This window comes from Scleropages formosus, chromosome 2, assembly GCF_900964775.1.
Source record: "Scleropages formosus chromosome 2, fSclFor1.1, whole genome shotgun sequence".
NCBI classification, from domain to species: Eukaryota; Metazoa; Chordata; class Actinopteri; order Osteoglossiformes; family Osteoglossidae; genus Scleropages; species Scleropages formosus.
Genome location: NC_041807.1, coordinates 39,480,287 through 39,494,049, shown reverse-complemented (window position 1 = coordinate 39,494,049; position 13,763 = coordinate 39,480,287). Strand labels below are relative to the sequence as shown.

The 13,763-nt window shown below is 43.8% G+C and overlaps 1 protein-coding gene across 2 annotated transcripts in view; it reads right to left on the bottom strand.

Moving 5' to 3' along the window:
• The window catches only part of cep104 (centrosomal protein 104), a 36,010-nt gene that overhangs the window by 19,992 nt on the left and 2,255 nt on the right, over positions 1 to 13,763 (bottom strand). For both annotated transcript variants that reach the window (XM_018746645.2, XM_018746646.2), the window contains exons 3-12: positions 13,588 to 13,761; positions 13,279 to 13,417; positions 13,129 to 13,191; positions 11,985 to 12,046; positions 11,029 to 11,197; positions 9,522 to 9,677; positions 8,605 to 8,814; positions 5,391 to 5,600; positions 4,474 to 4,641; positions 946 to 1,119 (exon numbers count right to left, since the gene is read on the bottom strand). In XM_018746645.2, coding sequence (XP_018602161.1) covers positions 946 to 1,119; positions 4,474 to 4,641; positions 5,391 to 5,600; positions 8,605 to 8,814; positions 9,522 to 9,677; positions 11,029 to 11,197; positions 11,985 to 12,046; positions 13,129 to 13,191; positions 13,279 to 13,417; positions 13,588 to 13,761 — 1,525 coding nt within the window. The remainder of the gene's footprint in view (positions 1 to 945; positions 1,120 to 4,473; positions 4,642 to 5,390; positions 5,601 to 8,604; positions 8,815 to 9,521; positions 9,678 to 11,028; positions 11,198 to 11,984; positions 12,047 to 13,128; positions 13,192 to 13,278; positions 13,418 to 13,587; positions 13,762 to 13,763) is intronic.

Below are 13,763 nucleotides of genomic sequence, written 5' to 3'. Positions count from 1 at the left end.
TTCAGTTGTTTTAATTGTTTAACTGTGTCAGTATATATTTGCAATTTCTCAGTATGTTGTATTTGTCACTCAGTTCTGATCTGTTTTTAACCACAAAAAAAAAAAGAAGAAAAAAACTGGTTTCCAGCAAGTGGCCACAGAGACCCAATGCATAATAATTAAACTAATTAAATAACAAATAATAAATTTGTTAATAATAAATTAAAGAATTTTTAAATATTTCTTTATAATTTAAAGAAATTTTAAAAAATAAATACATTTTAATTAATAAATTCTAATGTATTAGAAACTGTCTGCATGCTCTGTTCTTCACACAAACGTTCATCTTTTCCCGTGTTCTTCTGGACATCATCTTCGACGATACAAATAAAACACACACACACACACACACACACACACACACACACACACACACACACACACACACACACATTTTCAGAACCGCTTGTCCCATACGGGGTCGCGGGGAACCGGAGCCTACCCGGCAACACAGGGCGTAAGGCCGGAGGGGGAGGGGACACACCCAGGACGGGACGCCAGTCCATCACAAGGCACCCCAAGCGGGACTCGAACTCCAGACCCACCGGAAAGCAGGACTGTGGTCCAACCCACTGCGCCACCGCACCCCCACAAATAAAATATAAAACAAGAATAAAACATGAGCCAGTGATGAACAAAGGACACCGATTCGTGCGAGACACTTTGCGGCCACTCACACTTGCACTCACACTCGTCACCCGTACGAGGCACGTATACAAGAAGTGCCCTGCGGACGATCATTGTGACGAAACACAACGGGGCAGGATGATGAGAAGGATTCCAGTAACTCGCCCCGCAGGAGCCAAAGCGGTACACTCGGTGGCTCGGACATCCTGGGAATGGTAACCTAGGCGCCTAGAGAAACACATAAGCTTATCTCCCATTGCTGAGCGCCCCCTCCCCTACCTGGATGAAGCTCGTGGCCGTGGCTCGAGCCCTGCTGGAGGAGTCGCCGGTTCGGGCCAGGAGGACGGCCAAGGTCTGTTCCACGCAGTGAGCCACTTCCGCCTTGCCCAGCTTGTGCCTGGGTACGAAATGGGTCAGGATGGTCTTCAGCAGCTTCAGTGATGCCTGCAGCACCTGAGCAAAGACAACAAGCGAAATCAGAACTTCTTATTACATTTCTGCCAATAATATCTCCCCAAATAACAAAACGGTGCGCAAAATAAAACATAATAACGCCATTCCCCCCATTTTTGGCAACCGCTTCTCCAGTGTTGGGTCATGGTGATAAAACTTACTAAAAACAACATTAGTAAAGAAGAAAAATTAAGAACTGATGGGTAAAAAAGGCACTTTGAGGTTACAGCTCAAACAAATGCTCTAACACTTATAATAAATATCAATATACCAAAGAATGCATTCACACAATATACAACAAATCTATAATAATAAGCTATTTTCAAATATGAAGATATATTTCAAAATGTAGTGTTTCAGAAGCTCTTTCCCTACTGCAAGGCTGCCGATGCCAAATGGAACCTCGGTGCAGCGAGTGGTAGGGAACAAACTAGGTTTGCTCGCGACTTTCATGTCTGCAGCTATGTCTCCTTCTCTCAATGTAATGCATAAATTGTACTTTTGCTGAGATGTACGTCGCTTTGGACAAAAGCGTCTGCTAGATGAAAAAATGTTAATGTGAATGTAAGCTGAGGAATGGCGCCTCCGCAGGAAATACACGTGTGCGTCGCTGACTCAGTCTCTCACCCACAGAATCACGCTTGCACGCAATCCAGTACACACACGCACTCAAGACTTTAGACGACAGCACCGTGATGCTAATGACAGCGTTTCAGAGGAGCCCTATTAGGCGATTCGTGCGAATACACTCGCTGGAAACTTCTTAATGATATTTAATGACCCCGACACAAGACTTAATGAAAGCGTGTCGCAGTTGCAAGACCAGGTCGGTCTCACTCTATGTCCGCAGGCGTTTTGCTGTAGTTACCTCTGATGTCTCAAAGATCTACATTCAGTGTGTCTGATCATTGGACAAAATGCATGGATCTCATTACTCAGCAGTTCCACGCATACCTCTAAGTGGATGGTGGGGGGGGGGGGGCAGTCTGTGGCCCCTACACTTGTACCATGTGGAGGGGAGAGGAAATAAGGCAAGCTGCCACTCAGCATATACATTTACTGTGGTTTACCCAACCTCATGCACATATTCAAATCACATCTTGCCACCCAACAGGTTTCCACCAGCTCTGCTTTTACCAATCAGTTGTTAGTGCAAATAATACAGGAACACAAGAACACACAGAAGTATATATGAAGTCAAAATGAAAACACAAGTTAATCCAATGACCGCACTTTACTAACCCCACTCTATCTATCACACGCTGTCTGAGCTAAAGGTCACACAGCATCACAGTTGTCATTTCACACTTGTGCTGCGAAACACTGAGCGACACTTTATTAACGGCATGTTTTTCACTCTGATTTATTTCTCTCAAAAAAAAAGTCCACATTTTCTGCATCTATCTATTTCTATGATTTCCGCACTGCGACGTCTGACCTCAGGAGGGGAAGAACTGCAAAGACCTCCTTGCGAGGAAGAAAAAGTTGTTCTTACTGGATGTTCAAGAATAAGACATATTTGCATACATCAACATAAAACCACACAAGTGTAAAATATTGATGTGAGGGCAAAGAACTCAGATGACACCTGTGGGAACATCACCATGACACAGCACATTGTTCACAGCAAGACCCACAGAGCAAACCGAGCGTTAACTAACCATCCCATGAGCACCTGCTGTCTGGGGGGGGTTACAGCAAAAGAATTCCACCGATCGTATCAGTCACCTGACAGCGCTATAAAAACCCGAGCAAACACAGCGCACACAGTGGGAATTTTGAAACGGGACCTGTTGGCACACTCCTTGAAAGAACAGCGAGCTACAAATTCCTCACAACTCGGCTTTTCCTCTTTTTTGTTTCAATATTATATTGTTACCGTCATCATCTCCTCTCTATTCCACCATGAAAATCACTGTTATTGAAAAGTTTCTTTTGTCACAGAGGCCAGACCATGGTGAGCAAGCAAAGTTATAATAATTATAATTAGCTGACTCCTTTGTCCACTGTCAATTACTGTATCAGCTTTGTTCAATAACACGGTATTTACACTGGATTTACCCATTTATACACATGATATCCAGGGTAAGTACCTAGAAAAGGTTTTCAACTGCGGATCTTGAGCTTGCAAGGCGACGGCTCAAAGTGCTACGCCACCTGCTGCTCCGTGACAAAGACAGCAGCGCACTGGATGTCCACCAACGGCACAGAAGGGGGTCGAAAGTACCCCTGTTATTCTTTATAATATTTAGTATTCTGGGAGAGCTGCTCTCGAGCCGTTACTCACACACACTTCCTGGGGCCCTGATTCACAGGCCGGGTTTGTTCCGTCAGCCCAGTCTGGCTCCAAGGACATGAAGTCATGTCCCTGGACCTGCTTCCCTTCCTCTTACTTTGATGGCTTCAGGATGGCGTCACCAGCCAAAGCTGGATTTTAAGTGCGATCAAGGTTTTACAATCAATCTGAGAACCTGAAGCCTCAGTAAACAGAGCAGAGCAAATACATCAAGGACAGGGATGAAACCCAAAGTGCTGCACACGTTCCAAACTTTCCCTTTGTTTATTTAAATATTTTCTTCATCTGATAAAATCTCCAACTGCATGTATGGCTGCTCCCCCGTCCGTTGTGAAACGCACATTTGTTTAGTCTCAATCGCATGTCTGAGAACAGGGTTCGAAATGAATGCTTGTCCCATTGTCTGGTACTGGAATTTGGTTTAAATGTTCATAGTGGGAAGGGCTGAAACATTCTGATACCTGCGCCATGAAGAGGTGCACAATGAATTAAGGTAAAAGGTGAAGAAATATGACTGCCATCATAGTAAAGAAACTTACAAATACGTACAATTACTAATAAATAACTAATAAATACCTAATAACACTATTCAGTGCGTCATTAACTGCATTTTCATTTCAAAATATATACTTTTTTTTTAACTAGAAAGCAGCCATATCTGTTAAAAATAGGCCATATATCATGTTACTTTGGGCTTTTTATTTATGTTGTACCCTTTTTATAAGTACTCTTCCTTTCACGTGATACACTGATTACAATCTACAGGGATATTTTAAACACATCTGTCCTCATGAGAACCAAACACAAAAAATATTCGGCCCTGCAAAGTGTCTCATACATGAACAGAATTTAAGGCAAAAGATCATTTCAGGGGAACTTCAATCAACCCAAGAAAAACTGTGTGGTTTGTATGTGCTGAAAAGAAATGTATGAATACGCAAAAATATCCGCTGTGTCTCATTTCAGTAGAAAATGTAGTCACTGATCAGCTGGAGCATGAAGAACCTGTGTGAGGAACCCAGCAACACTGTGGATGTCTACAGAAAACACAAACTCACAGACATCACAGGGTCCATGAGGGCCTTCTTGACTACGAACACCGCTGCCCGCTCCATGGCCTTGAGCTCCTCCCGGGGGGTCCCCACTGTCACCTCCGTCAACTTTCTGGCAATGGACACAAGAGCGTCCTCCCGGTGTATCCAGGACTTGGAGTATGCCTTAGCCACCTTGGGGGAGAAGTACAGTGAGTGCAGGGGTCCGTCTCCCGGGGGGGATACACAGGAAGGTACTGGAAAGGTTACATCTGTTCAAGTGCCTGTCAACATTACGGATGAGGTTTTAAATAAAGTCTGATTGTTCCATGAAGAAGTTAAGACTAAAGATGAAGACAAGATGATGTTTTGTTTTTCATACTTCAACCATGTTGTTGATTTCTCCGTAACCCCTACAACATCATGGATTCTCATTACTGTAACAGGATCTCACTAAAAATCTTACACATTTACAACGCTTTTCTAGAAGGCTACTTACAACGTTAAGCAGCTTACAATTATTTACCCATTTATACAGCTGAGTAACGTTACGGGAGAAATTTAAGGTAAGGGTACTACAGTTAGAGGAGAGACTCCAACCTGCGACCTTTGGGACCAAAGGCAGCAGTTCTAACCACTAGGCTAGCAGCTATATAGCTACTTAGAGTTCTTGATAATTCAGAAAGACATTAAAGAGGCCAAGATGACGTCAGCAAAACGCTGGTGAAATCGTGCTGACCCCGCTGTGAGAAAAATACTAAGGACTCCAATTACTGCAAGCGACCATTCTCCCATATGGTTTGAAGTTCACGAGACTGACCACCCAAGAACCGCTCACCTGACTGACCCAACAATCCCATAAATCCACCTCTCTCTTACTATCACCAGCATTCACGCTCACACGAAACATCATCACATGCCGGGAGCTCGGAGCTTTCTCTCACCAGGCCATCCCCGTACACCTCGATAGGGAGGCTTGCTTCCCGCTGGGCCTTCTCCGTCAGGGGCTCGGCATCCCCGACGACGGCCGGGCTGCCGGAGAGGTCATCTGAGGACAGGGGCTCCGCGGCCTGCATCCATCGCCGCTGTTCCTCTTCCGGGGGCTGCTTGAGCAACGTAGGCAAGGGCCTCTCGTCGAAGGGCAGGCTGCAGACCTGCACAGTTGATCGCTTGGGTTTACGTGAGGAATACGGAGGACGCACAGTAACACAAGTGTCTGAAGCCCATTCAGCCTTTGCCTGATAAAACAGGTGGTAAACACAACAGTGTACGCACAGCTAGTCTTCCTGGAGGGGCTCCCTTGTTGTTAAAAAGATATGATTTGTGTTTACCCAGCGAGCCAACAGCGGGCAGTAAAAAAAACACCCAAACAGATTAGGGTGGTGGAACAGAGCACCCAAGCATGACAGTAGTGCGGATCCACCATGATTCAACTCACTTCCACAGTGTTTAGAACTCATGTCTGGTGTTCCTAAGTGTTGATGAAGAATAATAAGATGACAAAGGCTAAACATGTTTATGGGATGAATCAGCAATCAGCAGCGAACAAGAGTTTGTCAAGATAATAGCTTTATTTCAAAGTAGCTCAAAATTAATGCAAATATTACAATAAAACTGTCATAAGTTTCTGACTTATTGTAAGTGTATCACATTTTTACAGAATGTAACTGATGAATAAAACTTGTGGGACTTGTATTAGAGACCTTTACCTGATATAACAAACTGAACAAAACAAATTAAGAATAGACTTCCAGGACCAATTACTTACATTCACCAGCCACTTTATTAGGTACACCCGTTCAACTGCTCGTGAACGCAAATATCTAACCAGCCAATCACATGGCAGCATCTCAATGCATTTAGGCATGCAGACATGGTCAAGGGGATTTGCTGAAGTTCAAACTGAGCATCAGAATGGGGAAGAAAGGTGATTTAAATGACTTTGAATGTAGCATGGTTGTTGGTGCCAGACAGGCTGGTCTGAGTATTTCAGAAACTGCTGATCTACTGGGATTTTCACACACAACCATCTCTAGGATTTACAGAGAATGGTCAGAAAAAGAGGAAATATCCAGTGAGTGGCAGTTCTGTAGGCTAAAATGCTTTGTTGATGCCAGAGGTCAGAGGAGAATGGCCAGACTGGTTCAAGCTGATAGAAAGGCAACAGTAACTCAAATAAGCACTCGTTACAACCGAGGTATGCAGAAGAGCATCTCTGAACGCACAACACGTCAAACCTTGAAGCAGATGGGGTACAGCAGCAGAAGACCACACCAGGTGCCACTCCTGTCAACTAAGAACAGGAAACTGTGGCTACAATTCGCACAGGCTCACCAAAATTGGAAAATAGAAGACTGGAAAACGTTGCCTGGTCTGATGAGTCTCGACTTCTACTGTAACATTCAGATGGTAGGGTCAGATTTTGATGTAAACAACATGAAAGCATGGATCCATCCTGCCTTGTATCAACGGTTCAGGCTGGTGGTGGTGGTGTAATGATGTGGGGGATATTTTCATGGTATACTTTGAGCTCCTTAGTACCAACTGAGCATCGTTTAAATGCCACAGCCTACCTGAGTATTGTTGTTGACCATGTTTATCCCTTTATGACCACAGTGTACTCATCTTCTGATGCCTACTTCCAGCAGGATAATGCACCATGTCACAAAGTTCAAATCATCTCAAACTGGTTTCTTGCACATGACAATGAATTCACTATACTCAAATGGCCTCCACAGGTCACCATATCTCAGTACAATAGAGCACTTTTGGGATGTGGTGGAATGGGAGAGTCGCGTCATGGATGTGCAGCCGACAAATCTGCAGCAACTGCGTGATGCTATCATGTCAATATCGACCAAAATCTCTGAGGAATGTTTCCAGCACCTTGTTGAATCTATGCCACGAACAATTAAGGCAGTTCTGAAGGCAAAAGGGAGTCCAACCCGGAACTAGCAAGGTGTACCTAATAAAGTGGCTGGTGAGTGTATATCAGCGTACATCTCGGTACAAATCCTACAAAACTGCATTTACCAATTAATTCTAAAAATTCTGTACCAAACATGGCTGATCAGTACACTGTGAACGGATGAACGATGAATGCTGGGGGGATGATTTGTGTTCATTTTCAACAGTCTATTTAGCAGTTGAGGCTCAGTTCATTCCAGCTGGCAAGATTATGTCCACAGTGGGACTATCAACGTGACGGTGGCTTGGCAAACAGCGCAATCAACCAACTGTTTAACTGCTTTAATTAAATACTGAAACCGAACCTACACCTCCTCTGTGGCGTCTTTATTCCAGGGAAATCCACGGGTCACGGGCGCATAAAATCCCTCAGCGCTTGTGCACAGCGCGTGGAAAGAACTTAAAGCGCTGTGTAACAGGAGCTCGCCGGTACACCTCTTGGTAGCAAAGCAACAACAAACTGTCACTGCTCCACATGGCCCTTCTTTCTTATAATGAGAAACAAACCAAATTGGTACTGGAGCGCTCCAAAAAGGTAAAAAGCTGGGTACTCCTGCTTAATTACCCACTTATAAAGACAGAGTAATTTTCACAGAATTGCTTTCAGATAAGTACCTTGGTCAAGGGTACTACAGTGGGGGGTGGGATTGAAACCCCTATCCTTTGATTGCAATGTGATGACTCATACCACTATGCCACCTGGTTCCCCTAAAAATGTGTTCATGTATATTACATGTATGACGGTGTTTCACATACATTATGGTGCTTTATTCTGTACATGGGGGGTGTGCGGTGGCACAGCAGGTTTAGCCAGGTCCTGCTCTCTGGTGGGTCTGGTGTTCGAGTCCTGCTTGGGGTGCATTGTGACGGACTGGCGTCCCATCCTGGGTGTGTCCCCTCCCCCCTCCACCCCTGCGCCCTGTGTTGCCGGGTTAGGCTCCAGCTCGCCGCGACCCCGCTTGGAACAAGCAGCTTCAGACAGTGTGTGTGCGTATTCTGCATATGATATTTTGTACAATATATAGTGTATTTCGAAGAACTTCACGTATAGGGCTCAATACTACAACAAATATGTTCGGTTACGGTCCAGAAAATAAATATGTTAACATGAAACAAATAGATGCAAATGTTCTGTTTCTCTTCGCCTTCTTTAAGGGGCAGTTCATTAAATGCAGAGCTCCATCTCTGTACCTGTGGAGTTTTCTGCTGAGCCGGAAACAGTGTTGGGGGGGTCTGTGTCCGTCGGGAGGCTGGGGGGCTCGCAGCGGCCTGTTCTGGCCCCGTGGGCTCAACCTGGGTGGTCCCCTCCTGGATTTGAGGGGTAGGCGCTGCCCGTTTGTCCCGCGGTGAGAGGCGGGGGACTCCCGAGTCCTCGTAGTGAACATCAGCCACCTTACGGATCTACAGACAGTACAGAAATGCAGAGGCAACAACAGATGTAACAGGAGTCCATCTGCAAACATCAAAATGCAAAAGCAATTCAATGAAAAACAGATATTTAAATAAAACACACACACTTAACCTTTCATGTCCACAGGTCCACATGTATGAAATTTCAGCAAAAGGCTCACTGTTACACCACAGACCCAGTAAACCTTTAAAACTTCCATCTGTGAATTATGTTATACCGAATTACATTCATCAACAGTATATTACAAACAGTACTATATTATTTAAAATTCAGATTTTAAAAAAGTTACACATTAAAAATAATGAATTAAAAGAAAATTCACTGGGTCTTTGTTTGCCACAACAGCAGTGTCACTCCAATAACATTCACGGATGAAGGCCCAGCAGGCAGCGACTGAACAACAAAATCAAATTATTATTATTGTTTTCAAGTTAGTTTTCAGGAACAAAGAGCAGAAAAGTAAACCTATGCGGAAAAAAAAGAATGCGGTGAACCTGAAAGATTTAGGGTTGAGCCTATAAAAGGAACGGGGCTATCGGAGAGGCGTTCTGATTGGACGCGTTGGACAGGGACAAGCTGATAGACCCACAACTTCAGACGGACTCAAAGGAGATGGACAGATTGTTTAAACTGGGTTTCTGACCACACACACACACACAGGTGAGGAGCGTTCGGTGTTCAGAAGGGCGACACACACCTGTGTCGTGTCAAGCAGGTCGTGCAGCTCGAGCTGTTGGTACACCTTGAGACGGTACTCCTCTATGTGCTCCTTCTTCTCCCTGGCCGTGTCATAGTCCTCCTTCTCGATGGCGTAGCGTTTCTCCACGTCGAGGCGACCCAGCAGCTCCCCCACCTGCGGGGGGACCATCCGGCAATGAGCGGAGCAGTGAGCGGAGCAGAGGCTGCTGGGTACTGAATGAGCGCAGTGGAGCGGGCATTTAAAAGCAGTCATATGAGCGTTCATTCGCATTTTCCAGATAATATCTGAGTACAAAGACAAACTTCCTGTACAGAGACAGAGAAATTGTGCCTCTAAGCCACATGATATCTTATCTGATATTCAGCTCTGGCAAAGGAGGCTTTATTTTCCATTGTTATTAAATCAGCATCTTTCCAGCATTGGAAAAATGTGCTCTTGAATCTCTCTGTCCATATTTTAGGAAGAATGTCCTTGTATTATGAATGTTTCCCATTTTTGAGAACACAGACATTCTATGGTTTATTTTAATTGCCTTTGTCTGTTTTCTGCTTGTTGTGCAGCCAACGCAACGTGTGCTCACTCTCTGAGTTGACAGGGGTAGTGAAGAGCACCCTGGACCGCCTTCATTCAACTCACTTTCCCAGTGTTTACAGCTGGTATCTGGCGTTCCTGGTCGGTGATCAATAATAAGATGAGGAACGCTACTCCTTTATGCAAGGAATCAATCAGTGACCAGCATCGAATAGAAGTTTATAAAGCATGAAAAGCAAAAGAACACTTTTATTTTCTGTCGTTTTACTTTTAATCTTAATGTAACTCAAAATAAACATGAATGTAAACAGAAAGACATACTAATTAAATATTAAAGTTATATTTGTGACCCTAATCCATACACAAATTGCAAAGCACCTCTATTACTAAGCTTTTGTCAACTGTGTCAGTGTTAAAAATGGTTCTTGGGGCTACGAACAAAACATGTTCTGATCTCTATTGTGTTTGTAAGTTGAGGAGCCAGTGTTCTCACTCTCACTGAAAGACAAAACCATAAATTATAAGCATTAACAAAAATGTTTTCAACGTGCCCTTTTTTGCTGTTTCTTTCCCTGACTGTAAGTGCCGCCTGCACAAACATCCCCAGCAACGTGTGTGTGACCTGTGTGTGGGAACACGAAATGCTCACGATGGAACACCAAAAAACAGGATTTCAAAACTAGGAATTAAGTCTAGAAATTTGAATTCTGTAAACGAAGGAAACAGCGGTTCCACTCCAGTGTTTCCCTTGAAACTTTCCTGCTGTGGTCACTAAAGTCGCCATGTACCAGATAAGGGTAGGGGGGCAATGTTCTCTATGCACACCCCTCCTTGTAGTTAATAAACAACTTACTGACAACTTACTGATAGAAACCTGGGAGGACAAACAACCAAATGTATGAAATCTGTTTGGGGGTCAGGAAGAACATGTGGGAATGGACACGGTGTAAATCAGTGCTTTAATACGATGTACCTTTTGCAGGTCCGCCATGGCCTGCTTGAGTGTCTTGGCGAGGTCGTATCTCTCCTGGCGCACACACTCCTGCTTCTTGTGGTGGAGGCGGCGGATGATGTGTGCCACCTCAGGGTCCTGGTACATGTCGAACGCCAGGTCGTCTAGAGGGGAGATGGGGGTGTGTTGCCTAGGGGAGGTGCACAGAACACCATGAATAACACGGTGAGGGATGGGAGACCCTGGCAGTGCTGCACATCCCCTCTTATACAAAGCCATGTAAAACCATATTTTTTATACTATTTCAGGTAATTTCATGTAATACTTAAATACAGACTTACAATATTTTATGAACCTACACAGCATACAGCATTATGATGTTGATATGGTACATTGCCTGATCTCTGAGAATAACTTATTCATAAAAATCATTTACCATTTACTTTCTCCTCTGCTTTTTGTGAGTCAGCCTGACAAAATCTGGCAGATTTATCTGACGTCTCAAAGATAATTTAGATTTTGTTACTTCTAACCTAATGACCCACAAAACTAAAACAAATTAATATCTAAAGGACTTGTGTATTTAACTGAATATCCTCCTGAGACACAGCAAAAAAGGTTTTTTAATTAGTTTCTGTGAAGTACATGATCATTTCCAAAAATGTGCTATTAGCCAATAAAAATAATTTCCTGTGAGCCAAAAAAAAAAATGTTTTGCCTAATTTAGCTGCATAAATGTACAACCTGATACAATTTCCTTTGACTTAAGTGCCTTTCACTTTTCCACTATTTACTATATATGTGGCAGAAGAATATAAAACTAAGCTTGGGTACCGTCTGTGGAAAGCATGTAAAAGACAAATAAATGGTAAGCTGACCAACAATAGTGAGTTACCTAATTGTTACCAGAAACAACTCTTTTCGCCCAGATATATAGTACACATATTTGAATCCTTCAGCACACAGGCCTGCCTTACCCTACAGATGGGCCCTCCAACGACAGGCTGAGATTGTGCTCGATCAGCTCATCTCCGCTGGCCTGGGAAGTGACATTAAAAACAGTACAATCACAGCATTTAGAATGACAGAAATAAAACAAAGTGTTACTTCCAATGAGCTCATATGAAGAAAGAAAGATCTGTTCTGCTATGGTAGTTTACAACAAAACACCACAGGTTTATTACTTATCTCTGTATAAATATATACTACCCATGCTGTAAATTACACAAATAGGCAGAACAAGTGAAGCCCTTAGAAGGACACGGCACACGCTGTTGGTGGAGCACTGAAGCCTCGACAATATGGCGATTGTGAGCTCGAACCTGCTCCGCAATAAAGAGTAGGGTTCTTCCAAGGGGCATCAATCCGTGCGTTTATCGGGTTACCTTGGTTTCGCCCTGTGTCATTACACTGCTCTGCGAGTTATATTACCACATTCTTGTCCATGCCTACAGTCCTCACGAAGAGCCCAGGAGACTCGCTTCCGTATCACTTCCATGGTGAGGTGGCACTTCCATTACATGAAACCCCAGGAATACACTTAAAAATGCGAAACTGTCTATCACCTGGTGAATAATTCATGTATCATTTCTACAGTACCAGCTAGGATTACAAAACTTTACAATTACTCAATTTTATTAAGCTTTTTTGTAGAAATTTTACATAATTACTCTCAGTTATTACAAACGTTTACTTAAGTGACACCTTGTTCAAAGCTCATGTTAGACAAGCTGTGGTATGATAATTCAACAATCTGCACGGCAGGATCTTCTACTGGAGCACTTCAGGTATGTATCTTGATCAAGTTTACCGCACCAGGAGCGGGATTTGAATCCAAGAACTCCAGACTGTAAGGCAATGGCTCTAACAACTTCAAATGAAGAACTCATAAACTTTACAGATGAGCTGTATTGAAACATATTTAAAAATTTAAAAAAAAAAAAACTTTCACTGTCTAAAGCAATAGTCTTAAGGAAGACCCTTTCAACTAATTTCCAGGGGTGAGTTCACTATATTACAAACGTGGGGCTCGTCTCAGTGGGAGTTTTTAAAAGAAGGCAAACAGCGCCCTCTAGGTGGCCGAGAGAAGTACAGCAGCGGACATGCAGACAGGGAACTTACGGTCAAGTCCATCGCTCTGCCATCAACAGGATCCCCCAGAACATTTATTGCAACTAAAGCAACCTGGAAAAAATAATGTGTTCATTTAAGACTCGTGTTAAAAAAAACATCAAACATGTTACGTGTGTTTAAGTGGAGTGCATACTTTACCTGGTTGAACAGGTTATAGCGGTTGGTGTAGTTCTTGTGGAACGTGAGTCTCAAGTGCGTTCCCACAACGTCCACATGAACGGACTTCAGCTCCCGCGCCTTAAACCCCGTTTTCTCGTTTTCCGACAGTGACACATATCTACAGAAAGGACCGGTGGTCAGAGCTCACTAAAGCATGAAGGAAAGGGAAAAACATTAGATACACTGGATTCCGGTGGAACACTACACTGTGGTGAATGTATAAATAAAAAGAAACTGTAGATCTATAACTTTTGAGCTTTTCCTGTACTGGTTCCGGCGGAGACTGACCCAAGCCGCCGGAACCACCCCGAGGAATTGACATCAGGTGTCTCTGACAGGCTGTCGGCGACGTGGAACTCAATTTTGCCCGAAATCATGTAGGGGTGGGCGAGCAGCTGGAGCTTCCGGATGTGGCTCCGTCCTGCTAGCTGCAGGGTGATTTCCTGGGGGTACGAGCAGAACCT